Source organism: Dendrobates tinctorius, unplaced genomic scaffold (assembly GCF_039654945.1).
Source record: "Dendrobates tinctorius isolate UK_male_01 unplaced genomic scaffold, ASM3965494v1 ptg000026l, whole genome shotgun sequence".
NCBI classification, from domain to species: Eukaryota; Metazoa; Chordata; class Amphibia; order Anura; family Dendrobatidae; genus Dendrobates; species Dendrobates tinctorius.
Window position 1 is genome coordinate 12,001,837 of NW_027361694.1, and position 13,908 is coordinate 12,015,744.

General features: G+C 43.9%; 1 protein-coding gene across 2 annotated transcripts in view; it reads right to left on the bottom strand.

Moving 5' to 3' along the window:
- Positions 1 to 13,908, bottom strand: part of TMTC4 (transmembrane O-mannosyltransferase targeting cadherins 4) — a 190,988-nt gene that overhangs the window by 85,727 nt on the left and 91,353 nt on the right. For both annotated transcript variants that reach the window (XM_073569507.1, XM_073569505.1), the window contains exons 12-14: positions 13,137 to 13,216; positions 533 to 640; positions 317 to 458 (exon numbers count right to left, since the gene is read on the bottom strand). In XM_073569507.1, coding sequence (XP_073425608.1) covers positions 317 to 458; positions 533 to 640; positions 13,137 to 13,216 — 330 coding nt within the window. The remainder of the gene's footprint in view (positions 1 to 316; positions 459 to 532; positions 641 to 13,136; positions 13,217 to 13,908) is intronic.

The window sequence follows — 13,908 nt, forward strand, 5'->3', positions numbered from 1 at the left end:
ACGTTTTTTCCAGACGCCGGATCGCGACACATTGCGACACATTGCCGGATCCGGCGAAAACCGGATGAAACGCATGGCCATCCGGCGCGATCCGGCGCAAATGCAAGTCAATGGGGGGGAAACCGGATCCGGCATTGCATTTCGCCGGATCCGGTTTCTGTCAAAAGCGACGGATCGCGCCTGACGGCGAAAACCTGATGTGTGAAAGAGGTCTTACACTGGTAAGTTTTGGTAGTTTCTGCAGATTTACAAATACATTGTTAAGTTTTAGAAATTAAATTTGCAGACAAAAAGAACAACAACAGAAGACACGTACCAGTCGTCCTAGGTTGTAGTAACAATCTGGGTATTTTTTTCTGTATCTGATAGCAGTTAAATAGCTTTTTTCAGCATCTTCAAAGCGTTTAAGGCTGTTCTGTACAATACCCAGGTTCATCCATGCAGCAGAAAAATCAGATCTATGGCAGAAATGTATAAATAATAGTTCCAGGAGATACAACTTTTATTCACCTATATCCCGTACTTTACTTACTGGATGGACACCGCTCGAGATAACAGTTCTTCTGCCTCGTGGAGTTCACCTTTTTCTTTAAGTATATTGCCAAGATTATTCATTGCATGCACATATTTTTGATTTAACCTGTAAATTTACAAATTTAACACAGAATGACAGACAGAGTTTTTTTTATTTAATTCAAGCAAACATGCTACATAACATTGCAATACTACTACTCAAAATTGCTGGGACAATATCAGACTGGATGGGAAGTAATAATTGTATTCCATACATAGTTTACATACAGTGAGGAAAAAAAGTATTTAGTCAGCTACCAACTGTTCTCCCTCTTAAAAAGATGAGAGAGGCCTGTAATTGACATCATAGGTAGACCATGACTGAGTCAAAATGAGAAAACAAATCCAGAAAATCACCTTGTCTGATTTGGCAAGATTTATTTTGCAAATTATGATGGAAAATAAGTATTAGGTCATTAACAAAAGTTCTTCTCATTATATTTTTATATATCCTTTGTTGGCAATGTCAAAGGTCAAACGTTTTCTGCAAGTCTTCACAAGGTTGGCACACACTGTTGGTGGTATGTTGGCCCATTCTTCCATGCAGATCTCCTCTAGAGCAGTGATGTTTTGGGCCTGTCGCTGGGCAACAGACTTTTAAATCCCTCCAAAGGTTTTCTATGGGGGTGGGGGTTGAGATCTGGAGACTGGATAGGGCACTCCAGGACCTTCATATGCTTCTTACGAAGCCACGCCTTCATTGCCCTGGCGGTGTGCTTAGGATCATTATCCTGCTGAAAGACCTATTCACGTTTCATCTTCAATGCCCTTGCTGATGGAAGGAGGTTTGCACTCAAAATCTCACGATACATGATCCCATTCATTCTTTCATGGACACAGATCAGTCGTCCTGGTCCCTTTGCAGATAAACAGCCTCAAAGCATGATGTTACCACCCCCATGCTTCACAGTAGGTATGGTGTTCTTTGGAGGAGACAGAATGCTGAGTTGCATCCAAACACGACGAGTTTTGTTTCTACCTAACAGTTCTACTTTGGTTTCATCAGACCATATAGGACATTCTCATAATACAGTTAGGTCCATATATATTTGGACAGAGACAAACATTTTTCTAATTTTGGTTCTAGACATTACCACAATGAATTTTAAACAAAACAATTCAGATGCAGTTGAAGTTCAGACTTTCAGCTTTCATTTGAGGGTATCCACATTAAAATTGGATGAAGGGTTTAGGAGTTTAGGTCCTTAACATGTACCACCCTATTTTTAAAGGGACCAAAAGTAAATGGACAAGTGACTCCAAGGCTACTTCATGGACAGGTGTGGGCAATCCCTTCGTTATGTCATTCTCAATTAAGCAGATAAAAGGCCTGGAGTTGATTTGAGGTATGGTGCTTGCATTTGGAAGGTTTTGCTGTGAAGGAAACATGCAGTCAAAGGAGCTCTCCATGCAGTTGAAACAAGCCATCCTTAAGCTGCAAAAACAGAAAAAACCCATCCAAGAAATTGCTACAACATTAGGAGTGGCAAGATCTACAGTTTGGTATATCCTGAAAAAGAAAGAAAGCACTGGTGAACTCATCAATGCAAAAAGACCTGGGCGCCCACGGAAGACAACAGTGGTGGATGATCGCATAATAATCTGCATGGTGAAGAGAAACCGCTTCACAACAGTCAACCAAATGAACAACACTCTCCAGGAGGTAGGCATACCAATATCCAAATCTACCATAAAGAGAAAACTGCATGAAAGTAAATACAGAGGGTTCACTGCACGGTGCAAGCCACTCAGAAGCACCAAGAATCAAAAGGCTAGACTGGACGTTGCTAAAAAACATCTAAAAAAGCCAGCACAGTTCTGGAAGACCATTCTTTGGACAGATGAAACCAAGATCAACCTCTGCCTGAATGATGGAAAGAGAAAAGTATGGCGAAGGCGTGGTACAGTTCATGATCCAAAGCATACCACATCATCTGTAAAACACGGCGGAGGCAGTGTGATGGCTTGGGCATGCATGGCTGCCAGTGGCACTGGGTCACTAGTGTTTATTGATGATGTGACACAGGACAGAAGCAGCCAAATGAATTCTGAGGTATTCAGAGCCATACTGTGTGCTCAGATCCAGCCAAATGCAGCCAAACTGATTGGTCGTCGTTTCATACTACAGATGGACAATGACCCAAAACAAAGCCAAAGCAACCCAGGAGTTTATTAAAGCAAAGAAGTGGAATATTCTTGAATGGCCAAGTCAGTCACCTGATCTCAACCCAACTGAGCATGCATTTCACTTGTTAAAGACTAAACTTCAGACAGAAAGGCCCACAAACAAACAGCAACTGAAAACCACCACAGTGAAGGCCTGGCACAGCATCAAAAAGGAAGAAACACAGCATCTGGTGATGTCCATGAGTTCAAGACTTCAGGCAGTCATTGCCAACAAAGGGTTTTCAACCAAGTACTAGAAATGAACATTTTATTTACAATTATTTAATCTGTCCAATTACTTTCTGTCCCTTTAAAAACAGGGTGGCACATGTTAAGGAGCTGAAACTCCTAAACCCTCCATCCAATTTTAATGGGGATACCCTCAAATGAAAGCTGAAAGTCTGAACTTCAACTGCATCTGAATTGTTTTGTTTAAAATTCATTGTGGTAATGTCTACAACCAAAATTAGAAAAATGTTGTCTCTGTCCAAATATATATGGACCTAACTGTACTCTTCTGGATAATCCAAATGCTCTCTAGCAAACTTCAAATGGGCCCGGACATGTACTGGCTTAAGTAGAGGGACACGTGGCAGGATCTGAGTCCCTGGCGGCGTAGTGTATTGCTGATGGTAGCCTTTGTTACGGTGGTCCCAGCTCTATGCAGGTCATTCACTACATCGCCCCATGTGGTTCTGGGATTTTTGTCTTGTATATCGTCCATTTTCTTATTATTGCTCCCACAGTTGATTTCATCACACCAAGCTGCTTGCCTATTGCAGATTCAGTCTTCCCAGCCTGGTGCAGGGCTACAATTTTGTTTCTGGTGTCCTTCGACAGGTCTTTGGTCTTCACCATAGTGGAATTTGGAGTGTGACTGTTTGGGGTTGTGGACAGGTGTGTTTTATACTGATAACCTGTTCAAACAGGTGCCATTACTACAGGTAATGAGTTGAGGACAGAGGAGCCTCTTAAAGAAGAAGTTACAAGTTTGTGAGAGCCAGACACTTTATGTTTTTAGGTGACCAAATACTTATTTTCCACCATAATTTGAAAAATAAATCTTGCCAAATCAGACAATGTGATTTTCTGGATTTGTTTTCTCATTTTGTCTCTCATAGTTGTGGTCTACCTATGATGTCAAGTACAGGCCTCTCATCTTTTTAAGTGGGAGAACTTGCACAATTGGTGGCTGACTAAATACTTTTTTCCCCCACTGTATTTATAGACAGGCAGACACCTCAATAATAGTCATCTATTGATATGGCAGATTTATACTCAGTACAGAACATATTTTTGTTATCAAACAGACTTGTACACTAAACATTAGAAACTGAAGAAATATTATGCAAAGGAATCCGACTTTGATGGTTGATGTATACATACACAGGTTACCACTATGCATTTCAAAGTCTTTTTTTTTCAGACCAGAAACTAAGTAAAGATTTTTAAACAGTCATTCTCCTAATATGAACCCATATAAAACCATCATATAGTGCAAAGAATTCTCCAAATTTAGCTCACATAATACCACCAATATCTGCTGCCCAAATAATACTAAACATTTTTTTTGTCCAGCATAAAAAGATATTTAACTTTGCATACCACTTTATTAGGGGAATCGATTTCTATTTCTGTAAATTGTAAATGAAGATACTAATAAGGGGATTTATATACTTGGGCTCATTGACATAAAAAAATTCCCTTAAAACACTGTGTATTAAGTATACATTGAAAATGACAAGAAACACTAGTCTAACTCATAATTAGTATAGAAAAAATCCAATAGATGGCACATGTCTGTCTATTGAAGAATAGTGTAGGTTTGCACCCTAAAGAAATAACGAGTAATATAGCCTCCTTCTCTCTCTTAATGGTTCCTATTTAGATCTTATACCTGCATCCAAGAATGACAAAAGTACCATCATTCCTATAAAAAACTGCATACAAGTGGCTTACAAACCTCTGCTTCAGTCTATTACCTGCATTAATATCAGAATGTACTCATGTAGAGTACAGATGACAGCAGTCAAAGAATCAACTCAGCACCAGTATCTCATTAACTGTAGGGATGAGCTACGGCAGAAGATTGGCTTTTCAGAACAAACAGAAGAGAAGACAGGTGCTGATTAGGGATGATCGAATAGCTTCGGATAAGTGCTTATCTGAATAGCTATAGCTCTTACCGAATAGCTACATCAGTAGCTGTAACCTGGATGCCTGGAGCGCTCCATATAATCAGCTGTTCGGCGCCGCAGCTGCATGTGTCGTGGCTGTGTGACAGTTACAACACATATGTGGAGAGCCTGTGTGTTGTGACTGTCACACAGTCGCGACACATGCAGCTGCGGGGCAAAACACGGGTATTACATACCTGGTAATGTGTTTTTTCATGAGACATGACGGCACCACGAGAGAGGGGATCCGCCCAGCGAGGACAGGAAACCTTCAAGATAAAAGGGGCGGCTCCTCTCTCCGCATCAGTTGTTTTACAGAGCACGAGAGGAACTCCGCAGGTTAGTGTACACATAAATAATACAACTTTAATACTGTTAAGTTTCCGACACCAAGGGAGTGTATAATACTAATAATGCACCCAACTAATGACGTGATCAATAGGGCGGGAATATAAGGGTGCCGTCATGTCTCATGAAAAAACACATTACCAGGTATGTAATACCCGTGTTTTTCCATTCTACATGACGGCACCACGAGAGAGTTACAGAGATTTGTATTCTCTTTAGGGGGGGATCACTGCTTGTAACACTCTTCTCCCGAATGTGAGATCAGAGGTAGCAGATAGGTCTAATCTGTAATGTCTGAAAAAGGTAGATGGAGAGGACCAAGTGGTCGCCTTACAGATTTGGTCGATGGAGGCGTCCGCTCTCTCTGCCCAGGACGTTGCCATGGTCCTCGTGGAATGGGCTTTTAGGCCCTCTGGAACAGCCCTGCCTGCACTACTATATGCTAGTATGATGGCCTCTCTCACCCATCTAGCTATAGTTTGCTTAGAGGCTTTAAGGCCCTTCCTTGCCCCCTGATATGAAACAAACAGGGCCCTCTGTTTCCTCCAGGGTTTTGTCATCTCTAAATATTGTAGGATACATCTCCTAACATCTAAGCAATGTAGCCTCTCCTCCTTCTTGTTACCGGGGTTAGGACAAAAGGATGGCAAGACTATTTCCTGAGCTCTGTGGAATTTCGACACTACCTTAGGGAGGTATGCTGGGTCTAATCTTAAGACAACTCTATCGTCCATAACCTGAGTGAATGGCGGGTCTGCTGACAGTGTGTGTAAGTCCCCCACCCTACGTGCCGATGTAAGTGCCACTAATAAGGCTGTTTTTAAAGTTAACACTTTATCTGATGTCACATCTAGTGGTTCAAATGGACTTTCTGTTAGAGATGATAGGACTAAGTTTAGATCCCAGGGAGGAGGTTTAGGAGATGGGACAGAGTTAGCTCTAGTACAGGCCCGAATAAACCTGGCCACCCATCTATCATTTGCTAGGTCATAGTTGAATAATGCTGCCAGGGCTGAAACGTGTACTTTGAGGGTGCTGACAGCTAAGCCCAAGTCTAAACCCCTTTGCAGAAACTCTAGCACTGCCCTCACCGGTACTTCTCCCTCCCGTATTGGGCCTGAGGTGGACAAAAATTTTCTCCATATTCTCCCGTATATTTTTGTAGTCACTGGCTTTCTGCTACTGATTAGGGTGGAAATTAACCTTTGTGAAAACCCTTTTTTCTCTAACAGTGACCTTTCAAATTCCAGGCTGTCAAATGCAACCTGGGAGTTCGGAGGGTGATTGAAGGGACCCTGTGTTAGGAGGTCGTGGTCCTCTGGGAGTACCCATGGGTCCGTCACTGACATCACTCTTAGCCAGTAGAACCACGGCCTTTTTGGCCAAAAGGGAGCTATCATAATTACTCTGGCTCGGTCCTCCCTGATCTTCTTCAGGACTAATGGAATGAGGCATATCGGAGGGAAGGCGTACAGGAGACCTGATGTCCATTTTATCCTGAAGGCGTCTACCGCCAGTGGCATGTCTGCTGGACTTAGAGAGCAGAACTTTTGAACCTTTCTGTTGGTTTTTGAGGCGAAGAGATCTATTATGGGTTTCCCCCACATAAGCATAATCCGTTGAAAAATGGACTCTTTTAGGCACCATTCGCCTTGCTTCAACCGGTTCCTGCTCAGAAAGTCTGCCTTCAGGTTGTCCACACCTCGGATATGCAGGGCCGATAATGAGAGAAACTGACGTTCCGCTAGAGTCAGGATTCTTCCCGCTATATTCATTAATGACCGAGAACGGGTGCCCCCTGATGGTTCACATATGCTACTGCTGTACAATTGTCTGATAGGACTTTCACGTGATGTCCTGTCAGGTGTGTCAGTAAACCTTCCAGCGCCCTTTCGATGGGTAACAGCTCCCACTCGTTTGAGGATAGATCTTTTTCGTCCTGAGCCCAAGGATCTTGAAGCCATAGGGTGTCTAGATGGGCTCCCCAGCCCCAAGGGCTGGCATCTGTCGTGACTACTCTGGAGGCTGTATATGTCCAGGGTACTCCCCTTGGAGAGGACTCTATCTGTAACCACCACCTGAGTGACTGAAGTACAGGGTCCGGGATGGTGAGCTTTTGCTCTAACTGCCCCTGAAGCCTCAGATCGTTTTGTAACACACACCACTGAAGTTCCCTTGTGTGAAACTGAGCCCATTTTATTGCTGGTATGCAGGAAGTTAGGGATCCCAACACTGACATGGCTTTCCTCAGAGTCATTACTGGCTTTCTTAATGTTGTCCTGATTAGGTTTTTGATTTTTTCTTCTTTTTCCTCTGGGAGGCGACATTCCTGCACCACCGAGTCTATTGTTAGGCCCAAAAAATTCTGGATCATTGTTGGTTCCAGTTTGGATTTTTTGAGGTTCAGTTGCCAACCCAGAGTCTGAAGTGTCTCCATCACTATCTTGACTTGTTCCTGACAGTGAGAGAAATCTCTCCCCACTATCAGGAAGTCGTCCAGATATGGTATTACCAGAGCATCTTTTTCCCTGAGATGTGCCGAGACCTCCGCAATTAATTTCGTGAAGACCCGGGGGGCTATTGCTACCCCAAAGGGCAGAGCCCTGTATTGAAAGTGATGCCACTGAGATTTTATCTGGACTGCCACCCTGAGGTATTTGCGGTCTTGCTGCCGGATCGGGACATGATAGTAAGCATCCTTGAGATCCAGGACCGCCATGTAACACCGAGGAAAGAGGAGTTTCACTGCAGATCTTATGGTTTCCATCTTGAATGATGGGACTATCAAATATCTGTTGAGGCCTTTCAGATTTATAATTGTCCTCCAGGAATTGTCTGGTTTCTTTATTAGACATAGGGGGGAGTAAAAGCCTTCCTTTTTTTCTTTTTCTGGAACTTCTTCCAGTACGAGTTTCTGTATGAGTGACAATACCTCCTCTTCCAGACTCTCTTGTCTTTCTTGAGAAGATTGCACTGGAGTCTGAATGAATTTTTGTGGTGGTCAATGGTGGAACTTTAATTCCAGACCTGACCCTACTATCTGTCGGATCCAGGTGCTGGATGAGATTCTCTCCCAGGCTGGGAGGAAGTGAGAGAGCCTTCCCCCCACCTGAGAAGGACCGTCACTGGGAGGGATTTTTGGCTTCCCTGGAGGGCTTGCCGAAATAGAAGCCTCTCCCTCCTCTGTATCGCCTGTCAGAATTGTTTTTGTCTCGATCTCTGAATTGTTGCTTTCTGAATTTTCGGCCCCTCTGAAAGGAGCGCCGAAACGCTTGAAATGGTTGTTTTGGAAAATTTTTCTTTGTATCACCCGCTTTTTCCAACACGTCATCCAATGCTGGTCCGAACAAGAAATTTCCCTCACATGGCAGAGAGCACAGTTTCATCTTTGCTTGAGTGTCCCCCGGCCAGCATTTTAGCCATACTGCACGCCGTCCTACATTGGTTAAGGCTGCTGACATTGCTGCTAGTCTGGCCGAGTCTGCAGAAGCCTCTGCGAGAAAGTCTGCCGCCGCTCTAATAGCCGGTAATGCTTCCAGAATTGACTCTCTGGGAACTCCATGTTCTAGTTGATCCTCCAAGTTGTCTACCCATATCTTTAGAGACCTAGCCACACACGTAGCTGAGATAGCCGGTCTTAGTGCCCCAGCCGAGGTTTCCCAGGCTGTCTTAAGGCAATTGTCCGTCTTCCGGTCCAGTGGTTCTTTCAGAAACCCCAGATCCTCAAAGGGTAGGGAGGTTTTCCTGGCGACTTTTGATATCGCTACATCGATTTTGGGAGCCCTATCCCAGGATGAGGATGCCTCTTCCTCAAAGGGATACCTCCTCTTCAGAGAATTAGATATCTGGGACTTTTTCTCTGGTTTTTCCCATTCGCGTTTTATGAGCCCTTCTAGTTGCTCATTAATAGGGAAGGTCTTACGCTTTTTCTTTTGTAGTCCACTGAACATGAGTTCTTGGGCTGTCTTTTTTGCTCGCTCCTCTACCAGCCCCATGGTAGATCTGATTGCTTTAATAAGTTCATCCGTAGATTCTACTGGGAACGTATCTTCCCCCTCTGAGATACTATCTGAATAGTGCGTTTTATTTGAGTCCTCCTCTGACCCTGTATAGTCTTCTTGAGAGACCCCTGAGGGGCTGGATCTATCCCTAGTTTTCCTATCTGCGTCCGCAGGTTGTAATGCACTTACTGACTTACAAACCTCTGTTTGAATTAGGGACCTCAGACTATCCGAGAATGAGGGAGTCTCCTCCGCTATTGTTTTGTTAATACACTCCTGGCATAACTTTTTATTCCAGGCTGTTCCTACGGGACTTTTGCATAAAGCACATTCTTTATTCTTAGATTTTCCCCTACTTTTCTTAGGGACTTCCTATACTCCACCCCGCCAATGTATGTAAGAGAGGGAGGAGAGGGAAGAGAGGAGACAAGAGAAAGAGAACAGACATTAGAGTACTGGACTTTCTCGTAGTTCACTCACCACTCGGACGCTTTCACAAAACGGGTACCGGATCTAGAGGCTGACTGGTCTTCTCACTGTCTCCTAAGGAGACTAGGGACCCCTCCTTCTTGCGTTGACGATCCGCCCGTGCGCTGCCCGAGCGGCTTCCACTGCTGCTGCGGCGTGTCTGGCTCTTTTCGTGTGAGCGTGACCGCCTTTCCTTTGCTTCCTGGCGTGGTTGTATATGCTCTGGCGAGGGGCTCTCCATCCTGCCGTATATGTCTGCTGCTATCCTGTGCTGAGAGCAGTCACACCCGACCATGTAATGGTGTAGTGACGCCAGCCACTACCGGTTTAAATAGCAGCCCCCAGCTTCAAGCTGCTTAGCAGGAGCCACCTAATGAGAGCAGTCACCTTCAGCCTAAGAGGGAAGGTTATTCCTTTTTTTTTTTTTTTTTAAATTGGACCGCCTGGTCCCCGTACCCCGCTTGCGCCCTCTGTGCGCGCGCGCCACTACCTGTGTCCGCGCGCCCCCTAGTGACTGCGCACACCCTCCTGTGTCTCTGCTGTGCGCGCCACCTCTACTTCCGGGTCGCCGCTTACCACTTCCGGTTTAGCGTCGGCTTCCTCCCAGCAAGGCCCCGCCATGCGCGCTACCAATGCGCGCGTCCTTGCCGCCCTGGTGTGCTCAGCGGCGCGAACCCGGGTTTTCCGGTGAGCGCCTGGGCCCCATACCGGCCACCTGCGCTCTCCCTCTTACCTGAGGAGAAGGGATGGACGATCCACTATACCACCAACGTATACACCAGGTAAACCTTCCAGAGCCGAATTCTGCGGGGACTGGCGTCTGGTCTCAACAGGGCGGGTACACCAATGTGGCACCCCCGAGGAGCAATATCTTCGCCCAGGCACCGATGTGTCACATGGGCTGCATGGCCACCGTACGTCGACAGGGAGGGAACACGGAAAGTGGCCTCCGTGGACGTCTTACGGGGTACATTTACATCTTGGAGGGTACACCGCCTGTGGTCTCCAAGGTATCCAGCTTCACCCGGGCATCTGCCCCATGGGCTGTGGCCATGCACTCGCTCAGGGGGGACATAGGAATATATGACCCCCGAGGCGACTACCGGCACCTGGTATCAGGTGTAGCAGACCGGTGCCTGCTATTTGATCACCCGACCCAGGCCCAGGCATCCTCTTCTTTCTTCCAATCATCAAGAGGTTTTCATCTTGAGGGTTTCCCATCGAGGACAGGAAACCAACTGATGCGGAGAGAGGAGCCGCCCCTTTTATCTTGAAGGTTTCCTGTCCTCGCTGGGCGGATCCCCTCTCTCGTGGTGCCGTCATGTAGAATGGAAAAACAGCTGATTATCGGGATCGCGCCAGGTATCCACGTTAGGCCTGTTTCACACTTCCGTTTTTGACCATCAGTCAAAATCCGCCGTTTCTGCAAAAAAACGGATCCGCCATTTTTTTTGGCGGATCCGTTTTTTTCCCCATTGATTTGCATTACCGGCGGATCTTGACAGATGCCCATCCGTTGGATTTTTTTTGGCGGATCCGTCAATTTTTTTTGCGTCCGCCGAGATGCCTGGACGGACCATGTAACTTTTTTTGTGCTGAAGGATCCGCATTTTTATAGTGCGCATGCCCGGAGGAATGATGTCAGGCGGAAATTTAACCCTGAAATCATTTCTGGCGGACAGAAAAAAAATTCTCTCTCTCTCTCCTTCCTCCCAGGGCAACGGATCCGCTCGCATCCGTTCACATCAGTTAGGAACGGATCCGCTTTCCGCCTTTTTGGCGGATTTTAACTGACAAAAAACTGAAGTGTGAAACAGGCCTTACCGAGGCAGTTATTCGGAAGTGCTATTATTCGGGAAGAGCTATAGCTATTCAGATAAGTGCTTATCCGAAGGAATTCAATCAACCCTAGGGCTGATCTTTTCACTGCCATCATCAGTACTCCAAATGGAGTATGTTCAGACATCAATGCAGCAGATGGAAGGCAAATAGACTGGGAACAATCAGGTATTTGTGAAGCTTACATTAGTTTTTTTTTTCCTTTTTTAATTACAGGAACTTAGACAAACCCCCTAATAAAAGTGATTGCAAAGAAAGATTCACAACTTTCCATGCTGAACAAAAAAAAAAAAGATTTCACTTAATACTGCAAGTCAATGCCTAAGGCCTGTTTAACATTTCCGTTTGTTTCCAACAGTCAAAATCCGCTCGTTTTTTTGGCGGATCCATTTTTTTCCCCATTGACTTGCATTAGCGGCCGATTTTGACGGATGGTCATCCGTTGAATCCGTTTTTTGACGGATCCGCCAAAATTTTGGCATCCGCTGACTTGAGTGGACGGACAATGAAACTTTTTTTTTTTGTCTGCACGGATCTGCACTTTTACACTGAGCATGCCCGGAATAATTTCCTTGCCAGAAAACTAACCCTAAATCCCGTTCTGGCGGCAGAATAAAAAAAATCTCCCTCTCTCGACCGCGGTTCCTTTAAGTTTTCCCTGCATGCCGACTCCAGCGGATCCGTCAAATACATGGATCCGGTGCCCTACGTTTGCCACACGACGGAGACGGATCCATATTTAACGGCTCTGGCGGATTTAGCCGGCCGTCAAAATACGGAAATGTGAAACAGGCCTAAATCCTGCTCACATTTCGTACTTAAAGAATGAAATTTGCATTTCATAAATCTATAAAACAAGAAACTTTGTAATATACAGTATCTTATCAGAGAAATCTGCTACTTTCTCTGCGAGGATGGATTTTTACAATCTCTCCACCAGACTGTTTTGAGCTGATTAATTTCCTGGAAATTTTTGCCCATTCAATATGAATGTGTTATTTAATAAATTATTTTAATCTTTCATTGCAAGTGTGGCGTTACCTTATAGATTCTAAAACGCAACATCTGTTAGATTGTGTCGTTAGGAAACAGTAAGGAATTTTAATGCAAGCATATTAGAAATTAGTTTTAGATTTTAGCCATAAATAAATGGGAATTTAAGTTAAAACTTATTTGGCCTTTTGACCACCCCTTAAGTTTTCAATTCATGGGTAAAATCTATATTTAGAGAAAACAAATTTGATCACACAGTGATTGTAGACTTTTCCTTTTAGACCGGACAACCTCTTTAACCACCCTGGTTAATTTTCATTTGTTTTAAAAGGTTACTGTTCTCAGGGCACACTAGTAAATGGGAAATTAAAAACCTCATCTGTATTTTCAATGGTTGGTAAATAAAGACATTTCTTATTTGCACAATGGAGTTTAATTATGTTGTCTGGACCACCCTTTTACACATTTTTATCTAGTGGTGCCATAAACATTGACTGGCTCTGATGGGGCACACCGATTTGAATATGGATCCTCATGATAACTAAAAGATGTATTATAAGAGATACCTTACCTTATAGCTTCTCTGTAGTATTTAATGGCATCTGCTTGAAGGCCTCGATCTGCTAAATTTTTACCTATATTATAGTGCACCTGTGGATTATTAAAAAATATTCAATGTAACTGAGTAAATGATAGTCATCTGTTTTTCACAAGAAAAACTGCAGCTATAAAATATATTTTACTGCACCCAAAATAAAACTAATTGTAGCTTCTCTTATATGAGTACATCTAAAACCTTTAGAAGCTTATAATCAGTACTAAAAGTGATCATTCAATGTGGAAACTTAAGAAAGCTACATAACGCTACATGGAGAAGTATGTAACTGCATTTGACAGTTACACTGTCCCCATCTAACCATGTACATAAGAAATATTTTCACATTTGTATCTTGAAATATGTATTTTTAGAAGAAAAATTCAACTTTGCAATATAAAAGAATATATCTACAACATAGCTTCTTATCACACTTTAAATAAAGATTTCTTACTTTGAATTGAAAGTGATGTTAGGTACACTGATAAACAACTGAAGCCACGGTCAGTGGGTGATACAGCCAAATGGTGACACTCTGGTGGTGGCATCAATGATAATGACCTACAATCACTTTGAGAAACTAGTGAGGAAGTCTGGTTCCCAGTGGATTTGCGGTGTGTATATTCTTTTTTATTAACTGATTCATTGAAGGCGTGTTTAGAGAGAACAGTCTTACTGACCATTTATAGATGCTCATGTCCCAAGTGTATTGCCGAGATTGTAACCTGTAAAGATCTGCAGTAGGACT